Genomic DNA, 22,740 nt, shown 5'->3' on the forward strand with positions numbered 1-22,740 from the left:
TCCGTTTCTCTGAATCGAGTATACACTTCAGAGTGGTTACCCTATCAGGTAGTTGTGAAGTTGGTCGGAATCCGGCGGCATTATACCTCCGTCGGAGCCAGAATCTGCCCCGATCCGTGATCTTTCCTGAGGGGAATTTGAGAGGGGGTTTTGTTGTGGTTCGGGCACCGTACTCCGTGCGCCGGTTGCGTCCAGAGGATGCCCCATCAAGTGAAGGTCTCCTGGAACCTGGAGGATTTACAGTTTTGGACTACACGGCGGCAACGTGATCCTATATCTTAGCTTCCATCACCGGCCTTGGACCCGAAAGGTCTTGTCGTGTGAGGATGACCGGATCAGCCCTGCTCGTAGAAAGATACTGGTGACACGTCGGGCCCATTGTGTAATGATTTGCACCCCCAGGGTTTGACGAACTCCGGTACCACGCGAGAAGGACAATCCTACTTCATTTACTCGAAACCTTCGACAGGACTTTTCCAAGGCAAGGTGGCATGATAAACATGATCATCTCACCTCATCTCGACTCACTACCTGTTGTCCACCTCGAAGCTGAGACAGAGGTCCCATGTAGTTTGCTAGAATCAACGATTCTGCCCCTTTGCGGGGCTAAGGCTCTTTCTCCAAAGCGATCGAATGAGTCCTGGAAATGAGCCATGAGCAATGGGGATCGAAATCCGAATCCGAATCCGCCTTGCCTGAGGCTGTCCCGCCTTAGGTAATCAATAATCCACTCACGGGGCCAAACCAAGTGGCTCGGCAGGACGGGGAATTCTGGCGTCCGGTAGGCGTTCTGTCTCCTGAATCCCCGTTTCCGATCCAAAGCCTGCACTGGCCTGCTACTTTGGACATACACTGCACGTTGCCTTGCAGGTAGTCCCTGTCGGTTGCTGGAAAGGGCAAGCAATCATCGCTGCAGATATCTCTCGCGCGACACTGTAGGATGGCTGGGCTTATTTGGCGAATGCCCTCGGCCTCCACAGACGCCCTGTGATGTCTCTGACTCAGGGAAATTGAAGACCAACAACAAAGACACCATGCTCCGCTCCCGTCCTAATTTCTTTGAACTGGAGAGGCCCAGGATAATGGAGCTCTTTCCGTTCCAACAATCCACACCTCCAGTCTCCAGTTGCGAGGTGAACGGAACTGTCCCGCGGGTCAGCCAGCGCTATCATCAGATATCCAAGTCCGGCGCGCTCACTAATGTCCTCCTTAGGACGCTAGCATCAGCTAAAGGTTCGGGGAACCGCCGTGCACTGGACTAATTAAGTCGCTCGAGCCGTCCGCTGGGGCTAATCTGGGAGGACCAGGGGACGGTTCCTAGCCAGCCAGCTAACCATGACACTAGTCACGTACTAAGGCCCCCTTGACTAATTAGCACAAGATGAACTTGAAGAGACGGCTACGGAGAGTCCGCATCCCAACGCAGAAGCCTTGAGACGATGTCTACTCCCCCACTGCCAAGCAATCCAGTCCAGCTCGTCGAATTTGGCCTGCATGATTGTCCACCCTCATATGGACCTTTACGTATCCTGCACCCGCCTTAACCATAGACGAACAGACGAATCAGCCTCATCAGTCGCTCACAAACGCAGCCGAAGGCCGGGATGTCCGACCGGGCGACTCAGCCGATGATGTCCGCGATCGACACCAGAGATGCCGTTCGTATTTGGCGGAAGCATTCCAGACCAGCCTAACTTTTCAAGAAGCGGAACGGCCCTTCCGGTGTCCGTTCAGTGTTTCCACACAACCAGCCACTGTAGCACGGACATCGACTGTATGCTATGTTGAGAAGAACCTGGCAGTGAGTATTGCTATCCTTTAACCCCTGTGTAACCCATTGCTTACGCTTCTTTCCGCCTTTCCTCCTAGCATTTTCAAGGTTCCTTACTGATTTCCTAATTTAGGCACGGACTAACTTCAAGATCGGAAAATATTGTAACCCTGTCAGCATGCCCCCTGTCAGCACGCCCCTTGTTAGCATGGCCCCCATCAATGACACCGGGCTCGACATGGTGTAACCTAACCGCCCGGATAGCAGGCAAGATGATCGGTCACACCAGCCCTTCCAGCTGCTACTATTGGTGAAGAAGCAGCTTCCATGCTGCTTCGAACATTCCATACGCCAACATACAGGTTACGTTGGATACCAGTTTGGGAGACGTGCATCTTCGTGCAGTCAGTCGCTTAAGCTACTGCAACTACCCTGTAGTATGGTTACAGGCAACAGAGCCACGAGGCCCGTCATTCCGCCCCATAACAGGGGTACCATGCGTTGGGATGGCAGATTTCCACATTGTCTGATCTCACTGTTGATATCAGCCGGTTTGGCCACGAATGATAGCGTTTTCAGTGTCATGGTTTCCAGCCGGGATTTGCATCCCTTTGAGTAACCTGAGATGACCAGTGCTCATCAGATTTGAGTAATAACTCGGCCAGGGATCAGATATACTTCTTCTCAGGGCGGCCTATAAATGACCTTAACTGTTAGCCGTGAAGAGTCGCCTTACCCGACAAAGCTAGCAACGATCCTGCCACGCAGCTGCACCGCCATTTCCTTTTACGGATTAAACCTTAGAAGGATTATATCCCCTGCTAGTCGATATACATCGTCTTATTTCAGGAATCCTTCAGATAATGGCTTTACCCGACGACTAATGAGATGTACAGAACAAATTAACTGCGCCCGGATTAATATGCCGGGCGCCCCGACTTGGATCCAGTCTTCTGCATGCAGCCAGGAGTGTTTCATCCGTCCACACGTGTGCCGGCTGCGGATCCCCTGCTGAGTACTATGGCGATCATGCAGCGCCTCGAGACGGCAGGGATGTTGTTGCAAGGCAGCGGGGTCATTTGCCACGAGGGTCTCCTTATCTCCAGGGAATCCCGGGCAATCACAGTGGCATAGAAACTCTGTCCCCAAACTACTCGGGAACCCCTCACGTAGGCAGAAATGTCGTCATTGTTGCCCAGCATGCTGCATCATCACACTGCGGTACTGCATCCGCAGCGATATCGATGCTCCTTCACCTGGGTACCAACTTTTACGCGCGCTGTGCAACAGGAGCAGCCACCAACAGGAACCATGTGGAACCAACATGTTGGTTCAGCGTTTGTTGCTGACTCGCCCGTGTTTGCTGCAACCTCAAATTAAGCATGATGCTATCCACAGGGCAGAGTCTTCGGTCGTACTGACTAGGATCAGATAGGCAAAAGCGTTGTTACGACTGTCTCACTACCTCCAATCTCTAGTGTCTGCTTACCAACAGCATATTTGTTCACACAGGTACATGACATGAAACAGCATACAGAGATCTGTTACAGCCAGCTGCAGGTCACAATCCAGGGCTGGGCAGGGCAAGTCTAACCCTGAAACTCCTTCCACTTGACCATTCTGTCCCTCAGGTCGACCTCCTTGCCGTCAACCACAAACCTTCCATCTCCGCGATGGTGAGCCATCTTCATTTCCCTCTTCCTTGGTTTGCCACCACCAACAGGATCGCTATCGTTTCCTGGCGTCTGGTTTCCCTGCCCATATTCCAAATCCATGTCTTTATTGATCCATGCTCCAACCACCCTCAATACCCACAAGTTGTATTTCGCCACCAACGCTCGATCCTGGACCGTACATTGGATGTTGGCAATCACCCCCTCTCCTCCAACTGACGGTGCCCGTGCTCTTCCTTCCTCTGCCCCTTTTCCATCCCCAGACCCAGAATCCAAGGCAGGATCCGGCGCCGGCACCGGGTTTACCCCGAAAGTCTCCCACTTATCAACATCCTCCCCACTGCAATTGCCAATGTCAACGACCTTCTCCAACATCTCCACAGCCGGAACGGCGAGCACACATTCGCCCGTCCTCTTTAGATTATCATAGCTCTTGTCCCACGGCCCAATGCAGGCCCCGACCAGTGTTGGCTCTTCGTGCTGGATCATCATGTGGAACCCCATTGTCATTATGTTGTGCGTCTTGTTGGCCAAGGAGCCGGTCGCCACGAGCAGGATCGGGCCTGGCTCCAAGAGTCGATTGACCTTGTGGATCGGATATGTCCGGAATTGGTCCAGACCACAGGGCAGGCCATCGCTATCGCCGGTGCCGAGGGCCGATTTGAACTTCTTCGGCGCTCGGTGTGGATCTGACTCTGATCCGTTCAGGGGGGAACCGAGTTCCCCTTCACTCTTTGGGTCACGTTTGCGAGGCATATCTGTTCCCCTTTTGTGTAGATATGGGCGGTTTGGGCAGATAGGTAGAGATATACATCCACCCTGCGGTGTAGATCGTCAACAGGCCTTCAAGCTCCAGGTAGGTGAAGAGTGTGTCTCCAGTCTTCAGACAATGAAGAACAAGGAATGCTTAAGTACTCCCCGCATTCTGGGTTGGGACCGTGCATTCCTGTTGGTCGGTTCTTTGTTCCACTCCCGTGGCGTACGAGGCCGTCTCTCCCATAGTTACTATCTCGAAGTATCGCACAACACCAACTCCCTTGTTTGGACTGCACCAGTATTCCTAGTATCTCTTCAATCGATCTTCTATAAAATTCACCATGATATGAAAAGCAGAACGGCAGACCGAATCCGGCATTTATGCCCATCATCTTCATCTCGCCAACTCAACAACAACACAAGTAAACCAGAACCACAAGATGTGACGAAAATCATTGGAAACCCAACCCATGCCTCACTTCATCAGATAAAATATAGTAGATCACACCTAGCACCCTACTCAACACCAGTGAATCAAGAAATAATCCCCATCCCCATGATATCAAAAAAAAAAAAAGAACACTTCATAAACTCACGGTCGCATCCACTACCCACTGCACTTAGAGATTCGAAGAACCCCCCCCCCCCTCTCACAACAGCGACTCCAGAATCATGAAACAATAAGATGTACTAACTTCCTCACTACCTATATATGGTGTGACGAGATACCAGAATAATGCGAGCAGTCAAGAAATGGATGATCATCTTTATAGTCGAAAGACTGACTTCCCGTACACAGCCTAAATATATATCGATGTAGATATCCGACATAACTTCAACTTCAACGAGAACAAACTTCGTCCTTAGCTCACACTCACTCAAATGATAATCATTTCAGGAGGAATCTACTAGTTCAATGAACCTGTAATAAAGTCATAACTCACGAAGAGAGCCTGTATCAATTTCCACTGAGTACTATGTTTGATTTTCCCGAGCGCTTTGTAAAGCGAATTCACAACGCCACGTGGTAAATCGTGATATAATATACTATACGAAATACAAGATGCTTGATGCTGAATACTTGATACAAGTCAGGCCTGCGTAGATCATAACCTATTTAATGAAGCAATTTCCACTCGAGCTGTAGTTCTGATCTATCCTGATGACTCACATGTGAATCAGTTCATTCTTTGATGATAAGGCGAGAGAACCAAGGGAGAGAAACTGTGTTTATCTGTATGGTGTGATACGAAAATAGGCTTGGGTTTGAAACGGTGAACTTCTCACTGTTGGAGTGATGTTAATTAAATGACTGGTCCTTGTTGGGTGGAGGCATTCGTTATGCAAAAGGTGATATTTCACCAAGCAGGTTAGGGTGGACACAACGGCGCAGATGAGGAAATATTATACACTGCCAGGAAGTTTTTGAAGATATTGTTAACTGGCGATCCTCATCTATGCAAGGCATAGCATGCCCAAACAGCAGACGGTCGCGGGGGACTTGGAAAGTATCGGCAATACATGATATCGATTCATCCTCACATTAGCTACAGGGCTGTCCGTCACCTTACTTACAGTCTTCACATCACAAGCTACTATATGCAGCAAAGTGGTGAAGCAAAGCGGCAGATCGCCAATAGAAACAAGCATCACATAAATGGAACAAATGGGGTTCTCGGCTCAATAACAGAAGGTATGGGAAAATAAATGCTGCCCACGAGGATAACCGACTAGAATACAACCCACATCAAACGCCTTTTCAAAAACTGAGATCCTGGACTGACATGCTTCAGCCCGGCTCGTTGAGCCCTGACCTCCAGAGGCCTTTGCGATACATAAATTCCCAGGTCAGCAGTGTGATCACAACCATTGATCTGAGGGCGACCCGGACGGTCCTCGAGGATCCCCAAGCTTTCGGGAAGTTGGAGTCACCGTGAATCTTTCAGGGCGGTGCTCCTGGCAGGTTGTTATGCGCCACGGGCGGTATGAACCGCACCCGTTTCGGAGCGGAAGATCTTTCATAACCACTGGTGGTGACATCATATCCTGTCTGCCGTCATGCACTGATACCGCAAGGTCGCTGAATAGGCGGGCAAGAATGGGAAAAGAGGGAAAGAGCAGCTTCCATGAAGCTTAACGTATTGTGACAAGCGAAGGTCGAATGTAAGGTTCAAAAGGATATGAGGCAAGGGCATGGCTTAATCGTTCGGAAATGCAGAGTTAGAACCTAGATGGTTCACCCCCGGCACTGTCCATAGGAGACTTGGAATCATATTCCTTCTAGCGTCGGTCGGGATTGGTCACCTAGAGGGTATGTTAGCCGGGACTTCCGTCCCGATCCACCGTGGGGCCAAGCTCACCTGCAGAATCCGACGTGAAAAGTCTTGGTCATCATCGATGCTGCCATTGCTCTGACGTCGTTGTGCCATGAAGTCGCCGTCAAAGCGAGAATCCGACATGTTGTGTTGCGACATCGGATTGCCATAGTTGTCCACGCCAATGCTACGGCGGTATTGCGCTTTGCGGTTCTTGAAGCGCCAAAGGAAGAATCCGGCGCCGGCGAGAGCACAGGCTCCGACCACACCCACAACGACGCCTGCGGCAATGGCAGCTGTGTTGGCGCTCGAGCCGTTCTTCTTTTGTGCAGGATCCGTAGCACTCTCGGCAGCTGCAGTAGCCGCCGCCTCTGTCTCACTTGCTGCTGTCGCATATACTGTTTGCGTGGTGCCAGAACTGGTGACAACATGGGCTGCTTGTTGAGTCGTGGAGGTAGACGTTTCGCTTTCGGTGCTGGAAGTAGTTGTGCTCGAGGCCGAATAGTTGTCCACATCGCTCTCGATACCAGTAAGATAAACAGAGTAGGTGTCACTGCCACCACCTGTATGATGATCGTTAGCAAATTGTGGACACGAAATAGCACAGAATGGGGAGCATACAGTCCACACTGGGCCAACCGGCACATTCGATATTGCATTTGCTGTCGGAAACCTTGGCGGAGGCGGCGGGTAGCTCATTACCACAGAGGCAGTCCTGTCCATTATGCAGGGCAAAGACGGCATAGTTGGACTTCAAGCATAGCTTCTGGCAGTATCCATCACTCTGATATGTATATGTTCCCTGATCTTGCAGTGGCGTCGAGTCGGAGTAACATCCATTGTATTCCTCCGTATAAGCATGTGTTGCAGGTAGACTGATGGCTAAGAGAAGGGCAGAGGCCGCCAGAGCCGACCGCATCGTAAAGGATTTCGTGGTGTGGTACATGGTCGACGTAAGAAACGATCACAAGGGGGAACGGGATGAGGTTGTTTTAGACACGGCCAAGGAGGTTGATCGAACGATAAGGGACGACCTGCGTAACCCTTGGAACCCCTCGGAGCTACTTCAAAAGCTGATTGTTCAGTCTCTCCTATGTCCTAGGGTTGGACTTGTCGCAACGAAACTCCGCAGTGGATAGCGCAAGCGTTGACGGGGAGCCGATGTTGAGGACGGGTGACGTATGGGGCCTAGAATTGACGTGGGAGAGCAGGTCGGGTAGGGCGATAGCAGAGGGCCAGATGATGAGGGTAGATGGAGGTTGGAGTGCAGATGGCGATGAAAGAGTGTGGTGTCTGCGCTGGGAGAAGGCGGTCCCTGGCGGGGAAAGGCCCTTTGGACCGGTCGTTTCAAGCACCCCTTTCTGTCGGAGAGGGTTTAATGAGCCAGCCTGAACGGGGGCGGTTCAGGAAGGGCAAGTCAATCAGCCAGGGTCGAAATCACGGGCAGCAACAGGGGTGGGAGAGAGCAGCAGGAGGGCGTAGTTCTATTATGGCCTTGGAAAGAGCAAGGCCAGATGGGATACCTTCTGAAAAGAGCGAGAGAATGAAAAGAGGGAAGATAAACAAGAATGCACTGCTGAACGATGGCAGTGCCGAAAAGAGCGACTAGGTTGAGGCAGAGGGAAAGAGGGTCAAGGAAGGGGAAGCGACAGAACGATTGACAGACTCCTTCCTGGGAAGACACAGGCAGGGTGACTGCGCAGAGGAGGACTGACGGACTGGGCAGGCATTAAGCGACGCACTGACGGGTGAGACTAGCCCAGTAGTAGCCCAGCTGGCAACAGGGGGTCCCGAGAACTAAACTTTCCCCTACTGGCCGGGCGAAAAAAAAGGGACAAACAAAGCGTGAGGAGGGAGCATCATTCCCTCTCCTCTCCCCCAATGGCAGCCCACCATTTCAGACGCGGTACGCTTCCTGGTGGTTCCCCGACGGGACCTGACCCTGGATGCGCAGGGCGGTAATTTACCACATCCCGCGTACCTGCCGGCCTGCAGCCAATCAGAGACCGCCGAGCCCGCCCGTCTGGCTTACATCAGCCGATCCTGGCCAGGGGGCAGAGCTCATCCCTTTCCCTTCCCGGCCACACGAGCGGCACAGCGGAGCTGCTGCTGGCATGCACTAAGCCATCCCCGGTCATGGGATGGTGGCGGCGCTGTACGGAATAGATACGGAGTACGGAGTACATAGTATTTCAGTCAAAGAGGGGAGAGCTGGCACATGCTCCGGCGTAAATTGTTCTTCTCACTCCCTCTTCCGGGGGCCAGAAGGAGCCGGACTTGGAGCCATGACATCCGCGGAGTCCTTGAGCAACAATGTGTGTACGACTCATAGGAGCATGCCAGCAATCGATCTACACAGTAGTCCGTCTTCCTTTCTCCGAGTTGACATTTCAATATGCCTACGGAGTACATTCCAGGCGTGCTCGTTGAGAGCAACATGGCAGGCCGTCCTTTACTGAGCGATGTTGTTGGAGAAACCCAGTTGAATACCGTGTATTCTGTACAAGGACGGGGGATGACCAGAATTGGATGAGTGTTTATTAATAGTAAGGATCCTCGGCACGCTCTCGGGCACTCATGGCCCAGGTAGGACAGAAACTTCGCACCTCCTCTCAAGGGCCGGCGCCAGCCATTGACAATTGACATTGATGGACGACTGCTCCACGACGTCTTTTGAATGAGACCAACCGGTGATGAGTTGTACTCTGTACATACGATGCCTCATTGCACCATTCCTTGCGTGTCTGCCAAACGGGACGGGGCCCGCGATGTGCCTGGCCACTTGCAAGGCGGTTTTGGTACAAAGCGCCCGGGCATGGGGTCGATTCTAGCATCAACATATCCCCCAGTTTGCGTCATTGGGATCGGATCGAGGTACCAAAGACAGAAGCATCAAATATCCATCATTGTGTTCTTTTCCCCAAACTTTCAGCCGGCACATCGAGGAACGGCGGTGGATGTCACTGGTCAGGGGACTCGATTAACCGCCCAAACCCGGGGCCATCACGAGCGTTGGAAATTTCAGGCTAGACCTTTTTTATCCTGGGTCCGCATTCTCTGCCAATGGAAGAGCCGGTGCTTGGGTAGAAATGGACCCTTGACCCATGCTGGGCGAGGCGGTACGCCGTCACGGGTGAAGCGTTCCAGTTTTTAGTGCAGGCGGACCCTCTGGGGAGGAGTTCGCAGCTCGAGTCCGACTTTCCTCAGCTTGGCACGGGCGCTCTCAGTTACAGCAGTCCGTCAAGGCACACTTGGACAGGGCGGGCTTGTTGACTTTGCAGTTTCGAAACAGGCCCCCTCTTGCATCATTCTAAAGTGTAAACATGCGATGGAAATGTAGGATGGTTCCGATGGTTCAAGCGGTCGGGTCGTTCCCGGGGTGCGGTGGACCTGGAAGCTGGAACCCCTGCAGCAGCTTCGCCCCGTATCGAATAGGCCTGGAAAGCGTAACGCAACGTAAGGGTTCCCCGCCCCTTGACGCGTATATCGGCGGCTTCATGCATGCAAGCACACACGGTGGCTCGACGACCATCAGTCTATCTAGGAACTATCTACGGAGTACTTCGTCCACTGAGATGGTGCGCTGATTTGTCTGCAATAGATGGCGACGAAGGAGGATGACGACTCCTTGGGTACGGGATCTTCAATAAGAAACAACCGTCAACATTAGGCCGCCATTACATGCACCTTGAGCGCGTGAAAGGGATTGCCGACCATTGCCGGATACACCTCGGAAGTGCCACATTCCATAACTCGAAGACAATACCTCTGCGAGATAAATGCTATGTTCACAGCGCATGGAAAGAATTCTAGAAGTATGAAGCGTCTTCACATGCCAAATAAGCTTATCGGATGTTTCATGACGCGACCCCTTGACGTTCACCTCACCGACGGATATCAGATACCTCCAAATATTGTGTCCTATGGAATCACATTGCAGCGATGATGCTTTTGCTTCAATATCCGGTTGCACTGGCAAGGCTTGACTTGGAATACAGTGGGTTTCACTCACCTCACAAGTCATGATCCACCTAAGACATCAATCACTTCAACGAGTCAGAGTCCGATACACCCGGAAAAGAAAGGAACAGAACAGCAAGGAACCCGAACACCAGTTTCTAACTACAATAGTAATCAGAAACTATCACCACGCTCAATAACCCCATCAGTAAAACAGAGGAAGATCACCGGCAATGACGGCACCCACACCCAAATCGACTTGCAATTTTCTCGGCCTCCCGGATACCAAGTCCGGCCCCAAGACCCTCTGGAATCATTCCAAGAAAACGGAGTCATTGCGCGAATTACAAAGTACCTCCAAGCCAAATAGATAGACATTAGACGGCGAGTCAACCAAAACCCATCTACCAACCACTACTAGAATACCACCACCTAGGTAGAAGACACACACAGAGGCAAAGAAGAAATTGGTCCCAGCTCAAAGTGAAACTCTCGGCGAGGTCTAGAACGTGTCACCAGGATCCACGATGTCTCTCCCGGGAGTTTCCATTTTTATCCATGCCGTCAATAATGGTAAACAGTCGATACCACGCAATAATAACCCATAGTGCAGGATTTGCCATTGCCTAGCCAAGTGAATTCCCGGTTCCGGGGCCTGGAAATAATACGAATGGGTCTTGGGGCATGGGTCTTGGTTGGGGGCTCAGGGTCTTGGGGGTGTATCTTTCCCTCGGTTGTTAAGACTTGAGAATCTAGTTTATCATCTTCGAAGTCATGATAGGTATTGGCTTTGAAATACTCTGTAGTTAACTTGTTGATCAGTACCTTAGCTGAGCAATTGTATAGGATGGAGTGTCATTCAGCCATAAGTCCTGATCAGGCTATCAACACGAGCGAGCGGACTGCTTCCTCAGGATCTCAGGCCAACGTGGCTTGGTCCTTACTCCGCTTACAATAGGTCATGTGGCATGTTTTGATGACTATGATACGTCGGATGTCTGTCTTACGTCCTAGGTTCTTGGTATCTGGGCAGATTCTACCCCTTATGCTGGCTATCAAGATTATGCGAACTGGATTGTATATATCGATCCAGAGGGTAGATAGGAGACGTCCGAAATTGAAGGAGTCGTAGGGGTACAGTAAGAGATTTATGCTGCATAATACTGAAGTGTAGAAGTAGCATGTAGTACGATTGATCCTAATACAACAACCCCGAAGGAGACATGCCCGGATAAAAAATTCTGGCCCCCGTATTTATGGGAGCAACCGCATTACTATGCAAGATATGCAAATCATTTTCATTTAGCGACAACTGCGTTATCTTCAACAAATGCTCCCATGCCCACTTTTGTTTTTGGTTTCCCTTGGTATATATGGCTCGCAAAAGACATCTCTATCAAAAACGGGAATCCTGGTTTAGACAAACTTCCTGCTTGCCCGGGTGGCGTTCTCCCTCTAAGGCTTAGGGATGTGCAGCGTCTTGCTGACCATGAGACAGCCGTGCAGGACAAACAGCAGTACCAGGGGGTGGAATTCGAAAGCCGTACCCTCGGCTACAAGGCCAAGCGGTAGGTTGTCCAGCACCCAGTCTTGAGAAACACAGTATGTCATGAAAAAGGTAATGGACAAGGTTGTCGGAATAGGGGTGCCCTCGAAGTATTTGGATTTGCCGGACTTGTCCTTGGGAAGAACAGCGACAGTCACATTGAACCGTGCCAACCGTGTCAGGCCGCAGAGGACGAAGAAGGAAAGGAACAGGTGGTCGAGGCTGGTGCGCATTCCGAGCGCGAAAGCTGCCGCGGCGGGTGCCATGCCGAAGGAAATCTATAGCAGGAAACACGAACAGTAAGTAACGGAGCAATGCGATAGTGAGTTGGAACCTCATACCAGATCAGCCAATGAATCCAGTTCTTGTCCCATGAGGGATGACTTTTTCCTCCACCTAGCAATCCTTCCGTCCATGAAGTCGAAAAAGAGTCCAAAGGGCATGAAGATCAGAGCGGCCCAAATCGGACCGTAGTCGTGAGGATCACCTAGGCAGTAGCGCATAGAAGAGAAGACGGACATCACTGTATATGAGCGGTTAGTGTCGGGCCGTAGATGTCGTTTTTGAGTGAAATATGGGCTTGCCTCCACAGAATCCTACAAAAGATGTCAGCGACTGCAGGATACTAGGTATCATATAGATGTCACGGAGCATCTGGTGACTTACCATTGAGTTCAGTCACTAGATCGGCGAGATGCAAAGCCCTGGTGTGCGTATATGCGTAAGTAACCTGCCAGAATCCGAAATAACAAAGGCTCAATGGCTACCTGATCATGCTAAAATGGCCTGTTTCCGACGATAGAAGCATCTTCTGCTTTTCCTGGCCTACCATCCTTTAGCTTCCAAGCTTCGAGGGAGATATCGCAAGGATGCAGGCTCACCACCATCACCCGCAGGTGGGACACCGCTAGTCGAAGTATTTGACGGCATGGCAGAAACCCGGCGAGACATGCTCAGGTAGAAATGACGAACGGGAAGGACTCTCAAAGCAAATAATCAATACGGGGGAGTAAATCAAGTATATGCGGAGGAGGGTGGTGAGAATGGAAAAGAAATGATGCAATGGTAGGCAGCTGCCTTGAGAAGTGTTGACAGGCGCACAGATTCTACGGCTCAAGCGTGGCCAGACGTCATTGCAAGGCGGTGTTGCCCTGCGCCACACTCAGCCACTAGCCACTTCAGGTCCCTTGCTGAAGATCTACTGCGCCACAAGTACTCGACGCTTAGTAAGGCACTTCTTAAACCGGTGGACGATGGTCGAAGAACAATGATATTCGGCATAATTGATCGTTGCAATACATGAAATTGATGGCCGAGATTCACGACAGCCTCTGCGTACAGAGAACCAGCAAATTTTTCCTAGGATGCACAAGAATATAGAGACAAATAAATTCCTGCAATAGCTCCCTTTTCCCATAACGCCGTAATAAGACAGTACTACCAGGCAAGACAGAGACTGTCTATCGTCGGAAACCACCACCACCACCACGAGGTCCTCCTCTGCCACCACCCCGCGAGAAACCACCGCTTCCACCGCGGAAACCACCTCCACGGGGTCCACCGCGTCCCCTCGGTGCGCCGCCACGGCCACCGCGCATGGGACCACCACGTCCACCACGACCACCGCGCATGGGACCGCCTCTGGCACCACCGCCAGCTCTCTTGGGCTTCGCGGCACCTGTATTCTGGTTAGGATCAGGCACATCCGACCTATGCGGAATACGGTTGAGTTCATACCGGGGGCGGGCTTAGGCTTGGGAAGGAACCTAGCGTGTCCAAGTCAGTGGTGTCCACATGATAGATGAGAACTATTAGCACATACTTCTCCAAAGGAAGGAGCTTGTCTCCACCAATGTAGACCTTGTCACCAGGCTTGAAGGAGGTCGCGACAATTCCTTCCTGAGGCTTGATGGTGAAATAGACCTGGTTGATGGGACCCAGAACTTCGTCGACCTTGCCAATAGGGGTCTATCCAAGATTTATTAGCCCATTGCGCAATGCCGAACAGATTCCAGGTCGATCATACTTTGTTCTCGAGGTAGATGGGGGCGTTGAAGTAAGGAATCTTCGGGTTGATCGACTCGCAAACCATTTCGCCTTCACAAGCGTGCATCACAGTTCCCATCTCTGATCATTCCACATTAGTCGCAATGATTTTGGCCGTAAATTGGCGTATAATTACCCAGAACCTGAGCAGGGGGTCCGACAGGCGCCTGGAAACCTCCGCGACCTATCCCGACGAAAATTTTCGTTAGCTCATATCCAGCGCAAGAATCGACCCTCGGATTCTGCGAAAACCCACCTCCACGGCTACCGAAACCGCCACGGTTGGCGCCAGACGCAAAACCACGGCCTCCACGGAAAGACATCTTGAATTGCTGTTGTTGCGGTCGACCTGGATCTCGGAGTCCGGAGAAGTTTTCGAATGGTGGGAAGCTCGAAACGGTAAAGTGTCGCTAGCCGCAAGGGCAGTTTTTTGTCACGTGCCTCACCGCCTTCGGTCCCTCACTGAGTCACTGTCGATTTGCGTTTGATGATCGTCCGATTTCTATACGGAAGTCAGGCATTGTTGCTGGTTTAACCCCGCTTCCTCGGTCCAACCCTCCCAGATCGTTCCCCTGACGCTTCGGGATACAGCCATGGCTTCTGAAGGTTCGAAGGACCTCCCCGTCAGGCCCGCCGGCGACGCCAAACCTGCTGGTGAGTCGCTTGTCTGCCCCGCCAAATGCTGCATGACCCCTCCTTACCAGTTGACAGCGCCAGGTAACGGCTCGCTCCCCGATTTCATCATCGAGCGCAACAATCTGTTCGAGGAACTGTGGCAGCAATATCTCGAGGAACTCAAGAACAAGCCCCATCCCGAAATCAACGTCACTCTGGAGCTTGGTGATGGAAACTCTATCAATGTCACTGCGAACGCTTGGGAAACCACCCCCGCACAGCTGCTCAAGAACGTGCCCAAGGATTTGAGCGCGAATGTTGTTCTGGCGAGGGTTGGCAAGGAGCTCTGGGATTTGGGCCGCCCCCTGGAGGGCGATTGTATCGTTTCTTATGTTCCTTTTGACCACCCCGAAGGTCGGGAGGTTTTCTGGCACTCTAGCGCTCACTGTCTGGGCGAGGCCTGCGAGTGCGAATTTGGATGTCTTCTCTCCCACGGACCTCCTACACCCCAGGGTTTCTTCTATGACATGGCTATGCCGGACAAGTAAGCATGGATGGTGTTGCATGGTTGAACAGGAAAGCTAATGGTGAAGCAGCCGTGTCGTCAAGGAATCCGATTGGTCGTCTTTGGATAGCAAGGCCTCCCGCATCTTCAAGGAGAAGCAGAGCTTCGACAGACTGGAGGTTACGAAAGAAAACCTCAAGAAGATGTTTGCGTACAGCAAGTACAAATTGCACTACATCGATAAGCTGGTGACCGGAGAGAAGAGCACTGTCTACAGGTGTGGTACCTTGGTCGATCTGTGCAGAGGTCCCCATATTCAGAGCACCGGAAAGATCAAGACCTTCAAGATCATGCAGGTATGCAGTGGTGCTCATTCATTGTTTAGAATTGTAATACTGATTTATCAAAGAACTCTTCGGCCTACTTCCTTGGTGACCAGTCCAACGACTCTTTGCAGCGTATTCGTGGTGTTGCTTTCCCCGACAAGAAGCAGATGCAGGAACACCTGAAATTCTTGGAGGAGGCCGAGAAGCGCAACCACCAGAAGATCGGCAAGGAGCAAGAGCTTTTCTTCTTTGACGAGGCTTCTCCGGGATGTCCTTTCCTCCTGCCCAACGGTACCAAGATCTTCAACGCTCTTCAGTCCCTTTTGCGCTCCGAGTACCGCAAGCGGGGTTACCAGGAGGTTCAGACCCCCAACATGTATGATGTCGGCATCTGGAAGACATCTGGCCACTGGGCCCACTACAAGGACGACATGTTCAAGCTTGATGTTGAGAAGAGGGAGTGGGCTCTCAAGCCCATGAACTGCCCCGGTCACTTTGTGCTCTTTGGCCACCGTGAGAGAAGTTACAGAGAACTTCCTCTGCGAATTGCCGACTTCGGTGTGTTGCACAGAAACGAGGCATCCGGCGCCTTGAGTGGTCTTACCCGTGTCCGCAAATTCCAGCAGGATGACACGCACATTTTCTGTACCCAGGACCAGGTGAGTGCCGATAAGCCAAGGTTATTTGCGGCAATTTATAGGCTAATGCTGTCAAGATCACGTCCGAAATTGAGGGTCTGTTCGACTTCCTGCAGTGTATCTACGGCCTGTTCGGCTTTACTTTCAAGCTGAAGCTTTCTACCCGGCCCGAGAAGTACCTGGGTGAATTGGAGACCTGGAACTATGCCGAGGACCAGCTCAAGGCAGCAATGACCAAATTCAAGGGCAACGACTGGACCATTGACGAGGGTGATGGTGCCTTCTATGGACCGAAGATTGACATCACCATCGCCGATGCTCTTAAGCGAGAGTTCCAGTGCGCCACGATCCAACTTGATTACCAGGCGCCTATCAACTTCAAGCTCGAGTACATGTCGAATGAGAAGGCCGAGAAGTCCGACGAGGCCACCAAGGAGGGTGAGGCCAAGCCCAACGAGCCTGGTCCCGGCCGCGCCCGCCCCGTCGTCATCCACCGTGCCATTATCGGCAGCTTTGAGCGTTTCCTTGGTATTTTGATTGAGCACTTTGGCGGCAAGTGGCCTTTCTGGATCAGCCCTCGTCAAATCCTGATTGTTCCCGTCATGCCCGCTGTCAACGACTATGTTGAGGAGCTGCAGACGATTCTGCGCGGAGACAAGTTGAACGTGGACATCGACATCAGCGGAAATACTATGCAGAAGAAGATCCGTACCGGACAGCTTCAGCAATACAACTTCATCTTTGGTAAGTTATCATCCATGCTCAAGACTCGAATTCTGTCTTTCCTATCTTTCCCTTCGGATCTCTGATTGTATGAAACAGTTGTTGGCGCCCAAGAGAAGGAGAGTCGCACGGTTAACATTCGTAACCGTGATGACCCCGCAACCCAGAAGCAGGGCGTGATGATTCCCCTTGAGGAGGCCCGCGAGAAGCTCCGGTCTCTGCGGAAGGAGCGGAGACTGGTCAACTCTCTGTAAACGAAGCTGTTATTTCCTACTTTCGCCTTGCCGTTTGCATCCCGGCTTTCATTGCTTGCTCGAAGATACCGAGAGATCTACGTGTCGATATACCATGGTTTAGATACTAGATCATAAGAGGTCACCTGGGTATCGATGCTAGTTTAGCTGAAAAGAATCAGGAGTAGGTACGGAGTACCGAGCAGATTACCGGAAGAGTTCCCGGGGATTCCTAGGGGGGGTTGTGTGTCTTTCTGGTGAAAAGTAGATACCTGTAGCTTTCTGGGCAAAAGTGCACTTGAACCATGGCAGATGATGATAGTTTAGACTTGCTGGGGCGTTAGAGCTAGTCATTATTGTTAAACTGTACCTCAATTCATGAATGAAATCCCACCCAATAACTGACAGGGGGTAATACTTAGTCCGTTGGTCTCAAACCCTGGCCACGGATTGCCTTCCGGAGGTCCGACCGCTCATTCCGAAGGCCGACCCAAGTCCCAGTCTCAAACAGCTCGGGTTTATGCACCACGTTTACCTTTCGCCATCCATTCCCACTCCTTGGGACCAAGTTGAATCCTTCTCAGCCCGGAAAAGAATGGTCCTTGCGGTGAACAACATTTTGCATTTTGGAAGATCCAGGCATATCACCGTCATGACTGATTCATGATGTCTCCGCCATTGCACCGTCGCTCCTGGCGCCAATCAAGGGCGTCGGTACTAATCTTCGCGGCGGCCTTTTTCTCCGCAGGCTTCATAGTGTTTTTCTACTCCAGGCCTAGCCAGGTCGCTCCAATCTCGGATCTCGATTCCAGTCACTCGCTAGCACCTTCCCTCGATGACACCAATCCCTGCTATGTGGATCTCGATCGTCTCCGACAGTACTCCAACACCACGGTAGAATATGCCAGGTTAGAGATAGCCGTCGCACCAACGGAGAATTTCACTGGCTATACAGACACCCTTGGTGCGCGATTCCCGAAGTTTAGCACCGTGCGGTTAGACACGGAAGAGCATCGACAAGGTCTGCCGCCGGACAGATGTACTCCCTCCGTGACGATTGAGGGCCCCATGCCCAGTGCCCAACCAGATGCATCGCATATCATATTCGGCATCGCAACATCCGTTGATAGATTAATCGACTCCCTAGATGCCTTTGCGCATTGGGCTGCGGGTAGCAATGCCCGGATTCTGGCTGTGATTGATAGCGGAGGTCCAGGGAAGAAGGAGGCTCAGAAGCGGGCGGAGGCGCTCGGGATCCGTCTTACTATCCTTGAAGAGGAGGATGAGCGCTTGGATCGATATTTTTATCTGATTCGATACCTGTATAAGAACAAAGATAAGTCCACTCAGTGGGTGGTTATGATGGACGATGATACGTTCTTCCCATCGATGACGAGGCTAGTGGATCGGCTGGCCACCTATGATGCCAACAAGCCCCAGTACATCGGGGCTGTGACCGAGGACTTGCAACAGCTGTACAGCAGCGGCTATATGGCGTACGGTGGCGCTGGGATCTTCCTCTCTATCCCGCTCCTCACGGAGCTCCAGCCTTGGTTTGATGAATGCTACGCCTTCAAATCGGGCGGCGACCGCATGCTTTCGCAGTGTATTTACGCACATACAAATACCAAGCTCTCCTGGGAGCGTGACCTCTTCCAGCTAGACCTGCGTGGCGATGCATCTGGATTTTACGAGGCTGGGCGGGCCCAACCGCTCTCTGTGCATCACTGGAAGTCTTGGTTCCAGGCCGATATGGTGGCTCTCAGCAAGGCGGCCAGCATCTGCGGTGATGAATGTTTGCTTCATCGGTGGCTCTTGCCAGACGAATGGTACCTCGTCAATGGGTTCTCTGTGATCAAATACTCGACCATATCAGACGACCCCCTGGCCATGGAGCAGACCTGGAACGCAAGCAAGTATACCGGTCCGGACCCCTTTACCTTCAGTTTGGGGCCGCTACGACGCAAGGACGAAAAAAAGATATCTTTCCGATTGAAGGATGCGGTTCAAGAGAAAGCAAGAGTGCGGCAGATTTATGTGCATGAGGTGGAACCTGAGAAACCCGAGGTGTTAGAGGTGGTTTGGAACATTGCAGCATGAGGTGGCTACCATTTGGGAGCCGATACTCCGTAAATATGGGCGATGTATATTAGTAGTATGTACTCCACGTTCCTTCTTTGTCCCTTCAACTGCCCTATTCATTTTATGCATTGTCCCAGCCTCCCGGTGTGTGTCCTGCAAAGTGAACAATGGCGATTGGCAGGACTTTTTAAACACAGGATAAACTCAGTCTCAGCACCCACTTGGAAATTTGTAAATTGTATTGAGGGTTCCAACTCAATGGTGGGATTCGGCTGGTCCAGTCTTTTCGCACTTGGAGTGATGACGGACGGAGACGATGTTGCCTATTTGGAGCAGAAGCTCTTTGATGCCTCAGGCATAAAGCCATTTCCAGCACCTGATCGCACCTGATCGCACCTGACCAGCCGAATGTGTAAATTGTAAACAAACCACGTCGGCTCGGGTTTTAGCCTCCAGCTGCTCTTTACTGGACCATTTCTCGCAGATGGACTTTCCAGCTGGAGCGTTGTATTGACCCAAGCTACTATTTGTTCCTCCTCGTCTACTGCATCTCCGACTATAGTCCTTCCCCTCAACTACTGCACGCTGCGCGCTTCCTAGACCCAATCAGAAATCAACCTTCGATGCTCGTCACATCTCATCACTTTAAGGAAATTTCTCTTTCTCTCTGAGATTCTGCCCATTTCTTTTTTCATGGTTATAATTGCCAGCTTTTCTCCCGTGTCTCTGTTGATCCCGCAGTTCCAGAGTTCTCCTGTTTCAGAGTAATCCAGACCCTCCCGGATATTGGCGGGGCGCGACCCAGACGACGGACTGAGTTGACAGACGCCATTCCTCGTGAATTGACTGGTTCTCTTCCTTCCACCCTACCGCCCTGTCTGGAGAAAGTGACAAAGAGGAACCAACAACTCAACAACTAAACGCAGGAGCCATTTTTCTGAACCCGAATCCGCCGCTTCCTCCCCCCTCAAGGCTCCCAACCCACCGCCGGCCCAGCCAACGGACTACCCCACCTGGTGCCATCCATCGGAACAACTCTCTCCCTACCTCATCGGCCTTCCAGACGCCGTACATTTCCCCTTTACCTCCCCCGCCTTACCTCGTCTCGCTTCCTCCCAATATCCTCCCCGATCCTTTCTTCTCGAGTTCATCATGTCCGACTTGCAGGGTCGCAAGATCTTCAAGGTCTTCAACCAGGACTTCATCGTTGATGAACGCTACACTGTCACCAAGGAACTGGGTCAGGGCGCATACGGTATCGTCTGGTAGGTCTGACCTGCGTCAGCGTCACTTATCACAAGATGAATCGCTAGAGTAAATGCTTTGATTCTAACGATATTAGCGCTGCCACCAATGGCCAGACTGGCGAGGGCGTCGCCATCAAGAAGGTTACCAATGTTTTCAGTAAGAAGATCCTGGCCAAGCGCGCCTTGAGAGAAATCAAGCTCCTTCAGCACTTCAGAGGCCACCGCAACGTGCGTCATTCCTTCTTTGTTCCCAATACCTGCTTTTATGTTAATGGTCTCTGACGGAGTGCTGGCTCAGATCACCTGCTTGTACGACATGGACATTCCCCGCCCGGATAACTTTAACGAAACGTATCTGTACGAAGGTGAGCTAGTCTTCTGCATTCATCATCTCTTCGTTTCCTGCTGCTAATGGTGGTCCTCTATAGAATTGATGGAATGCGATCTGGCCGCTATCATCCGCTCTGGACAGCCCCTAACCGATGCTCATTTCCAATCCTTCATCTACCAGATTCTCTGTGGTCTCAAGTACATCCACTCGGCCAACGTCCTGCACCGAGATCTGAAGCCCGGTAACCTCCTGGTCAACGCTGACTGCGAGCTGAAGATCTGCGATTTCGGTCTGGCCCGTGGTTTTTCGATCGACCCTGAGGAGAATGCGGGATACATGACAGAATATGTTGCGACAAGATGGTACCGTGCGCCAGAGATCATGTTGAGCTTCCAGAGTTACACCAAAGCCAGTACGTATCCCTGTCCTCTTCTTATTTCCGTGCGGTATGCTGATTAGCTCCCAGTCGATGTCTGGTCTGTTGGCTGCATTCTGGCCGAGCTCCTGGGTGGTCGTCCTTTCTTCAAAGGTCGCGATTATGTTGATCAGCTCAACCAGATCCTCCACTATCTGGGTACTCCAAATGAGGACACTCTTAGCCGCATCGGCTCCCCTCGCGCCCAGGAATACGTGCGCAACTTGCCTTTCATGCCCAAGATTCCCTTCCAGCGTCTCTTCCCCAACGCCAACCCTGATGCTCTCGATCTGCTCGATCGGATGCTCGCTTTCGACCCGTCGTCGCGTATCTCGGTCGAGGAGGCTCTGGAGCACCCCTACTTGCATATCTGGCACGATGCCTCGGATGAGCCAACCTGCCCGACGACCTTCGACTTCCACTTCGAGGTTGTCGATGATGTGCAGGAGATGCGCCACATGATCTATGACGAGGTCGTGCGTTTCCGGGCTCTGGTCCGGCAACAGTCGCAGGCGCAGGCCGCCGCGGCGCAGCAGCAGATTCAGCAGCAGACCAACGTGCCCATTCCCGATAACCAGCAGAGCGGGTGGAAGCATGAGGAGCCCAAGCCTCAGGAAGCGCTCGCCGCAGGCGGTGGTCACCCCAACGATCTGGAATCGTCGCTGCAGCGGGGTATGGATGTGCAATAGACGATCACTAGTCCGTGACTCATCAGCTGCGTGCCTGCCACCGCATTCCCATTCTTTACATACTGTGTACATGTCATGTCTGGCTGACGACTGTGGGGGAAGTGTCCCGAGTGCTTGACATTGAATATAATCATCATCGTTCTGGAAGTCGCGGGCGTTTCCTGGACTACCTACCGCCGCCATCCGATATCATCCATATCGCTATCTATCAGTTATCCTGTCTTGTGCTATGCCCCTATCCCAATCTGCCGGGATCATGAATTCTTGGAATGCGAACGTACGCTTTTGGTTGGCAGTTGTACTCCCATTCTTTTTAGTGGTGTCATCGATTTTCCATCAAAGATAGGACTGGTTTTACTTGCATCCCGGGGTGTCCTTGGGGTGCTACGGGAACTGCTGCATTGCAATTGAGCGCTGTTTCGGCCTGTTCTGCCTTGGTTGAAGGATTGAATCAATAGATAGAGTAGTCTGATTCTATATATTGTTGCTGCGCACTGCTCAATCGTCCACCATCGACATTCTCTCACATTGTATAGTAACCACTTTGATATCTAATAACTCACTGCTGAAACAGCACTGGTTGAACCACCTCAAGACATTACAATCGCCGTTGATGATACCAGGTAGTCCATCCACCTAAAACCAATCGCGAGAGCCATTGATAATATCTGCTGATTTATCCACAGACATGCCGTAATGAAGATGTTCCAGCTCCATTAGTCACATGATTACAGAATAGCTTTCCTGTGACTATCGGAGCGGAAGAACTATTGTCAGCAACTTGAGGCCTGTTTCCCAATATGGATTTCAGTGTCACCTGACTGGCTCTACGTGTGATGATTTACTGGATCGAGTAAGCCTTGCTTGCC

General features: G+C 51.7%; 8 protein-coding genes across 8 annotated transcripts; 5 read left to right on the forward strand and 3 right to left on the reverse strand.

Annotated features, from left to right (window-relative positions):
* Positions 1–2,926: 2,926 nt before the first annotated feature.
* On the reverse strand, positions 2,927–4,307 carry BO80DRAFT_381990 (flavin reductase family protein). The gene has a single exon (XM_025716866.1). It carries the CDS (start codon positions 4,198–4,200, stop codon positions 3,361–3,363), a length of 840 nt encoding a protein of 279 aa, XP_025575518.1. The 5' UTR covers positions 4,201–4,307; the 3' UTR covers positions 2,927–3,360.
* A 2,064-nt stretch (positions 4,308–6,371) lies between these two features.
* Positions 6,372–7,568, reverse strand: BO80DRAFT_72342 (WSC-domain-containing protein). The gene is made up of 2 exons (XM_025724750.1): positions 7,137–7,568; positions 6,372–7,078 (listed from the first exon to the last, which is right to left on the reverse strand). Exons 1-2 carry the CDS (start codon positions 7,459–7,461, stop codon positions 6,501–6,503), a joined length of 903 nt encoding a protein of 300 aa, XP_025575519.1. The 5' UTR covers positions 7,462–7,568; the 3' UTR covers positions 6,372–6,500.
* On the forward strand, positions 7,559–8,224 carry BO80DRAFT_72319 (uncharacterized protein). The gene has a single exon (XM_025724749.1). The coding sequence runs from the start codon at positions 7,768–7,770 to the stop codon at positions 8,122–8,124; it is 357 nt and encodes a 118-aa protein (XP_025575520.1). The 5' UTR covers positions 7,559–7,767; the 3' UTR covers positions 8,125–8,224.
* An 859-nt stretch (positions 8,225–9,083) lies between these two features.
* BO80DRAFT_72379 (uncharacterized protein) lies at positions 9,084–9,841 on the forward strand. The gene has a single exon (XM_025724751.1). It carries the CDS (start codon positions 9,193–9,195, stop codon positions 9,667–9,669), a length of 477 nt encoding a protein of 158 aa, XP_025575521.1. The 5' UTR covers positions 9,084–9,192; the 3' UTR covers positions 9,670–9,841.
* Positions 9,842–11,640: 1,799 nt separating this feature from the next.
* BO80DRAFT_381992 (Gar1-domain-containing protein) lies at positions 11,641–14,448 on the reverse strand. The gene is made up of 12 exons (XM_025716867.1): positions 14,324–14,448; positions 14,204–14,251; positions 14,048–14,148; positions 13,844–13,989; positions 13,643–13,699; positions 13,499–13,590; positions 12,903–13,001; positions 12,789–12,846; positions 12,688–12,725; positions 12,606–12,617; positions 12,363–12,544; positions 11,641–12,299 (listed from the first exon to the last, which is right to left on the reverse strand). Exons 1-12 carry the CDS (start codon positions 14,388–14,390, stop codon positions 11,931–11,933), a joined length of 1,269 nt encoding a protein of 422 aa, XP_025575522.1. The 5' UTR covers positions 14,391–14,448; the 3' UTR covers positions 11,641–11,930.
* Positions 14,449–14,660: 212 nt separating this feature from the next.
* On the forward strand, positions 14,661–17,128 carry BO80DRAFT_445051 (threonine--tRNA ligase THS1; the record flags this gene model as incomplete). Its single annotated transcript, XM_025721470.1, has 6 exons — positions 14,661–14,721; positions 14,785–15,226; positions 15,279–15,543; positions 15,597–16,172; positions 16,229–16,895; positions 16,974–17,128. The coding sequence occupies 6 exons, from the start codon at positions 14,661–14,663 to the stop codon at positions 17,126–17,128; spliced, it is 2,166 nt and encodes a 721-aa protein (XP_025575523.1).
* Positions 17,129–17,633: 505 nt separating this feature from the next.
* On the forward strand, positions 17,634–19,505 carry BO80DRAFT_425173 (glycosyltransferase family 31 protein). Its single transcript, XM_025719455.1, has one exon. It carries the CDS (start codon positions 17,774–17,776, stop codon positions 19,205–19,207), a length of 1,434 nt encoding a protein of 477 aa, XP_025575524.1. The 5' UTR covers positions 17,634–17,773; the 3' UTR covers positions 19,208–19,505.
* Positions 19,506–20,065: 560 nt separating this feature from the next.
* On the forward strand, positions 20,066–22,120 carry mpkA (mitogen-activated serine/threonine-protein kinase SLT2). Its single transcript, XM_025724752.1, has 5 exons — positions 20,066–20,454; positions 20,532–20,664; positions 20,735–20,801; positions 20,865–21,179; positions 21,234–22,120. The coding sequence occupies exons 1-5, from the start codon at positions 20,342–20,344 to the stop codon at positions 21,869–21,871; spliced, it is 1,266 nt and encodes a 421-aa protein (XP_025575525.1). The 5' UTR covers positions 20,066–20,341; the 3' UTR covers positions 21,872–22,120.
* Positions 22,121–22,740: the final 620 nt, after the last annotated feature.

This window comes from Aspergillus ibericus (genome assembly GCF_003184845.1).
Source record: "Aspergillus ibericus CBS 121593 unplaced genomic scaffold BO80scaffold_19, whole genome shotgun sequence".
Classification (NCBI taxonomy): Eukaryota; Fungi; Ascomycota; class Eurotiomycetes; order Eurotiales; family Aspergillaceae; genus Aspergillus; species Aspergillus ibericus.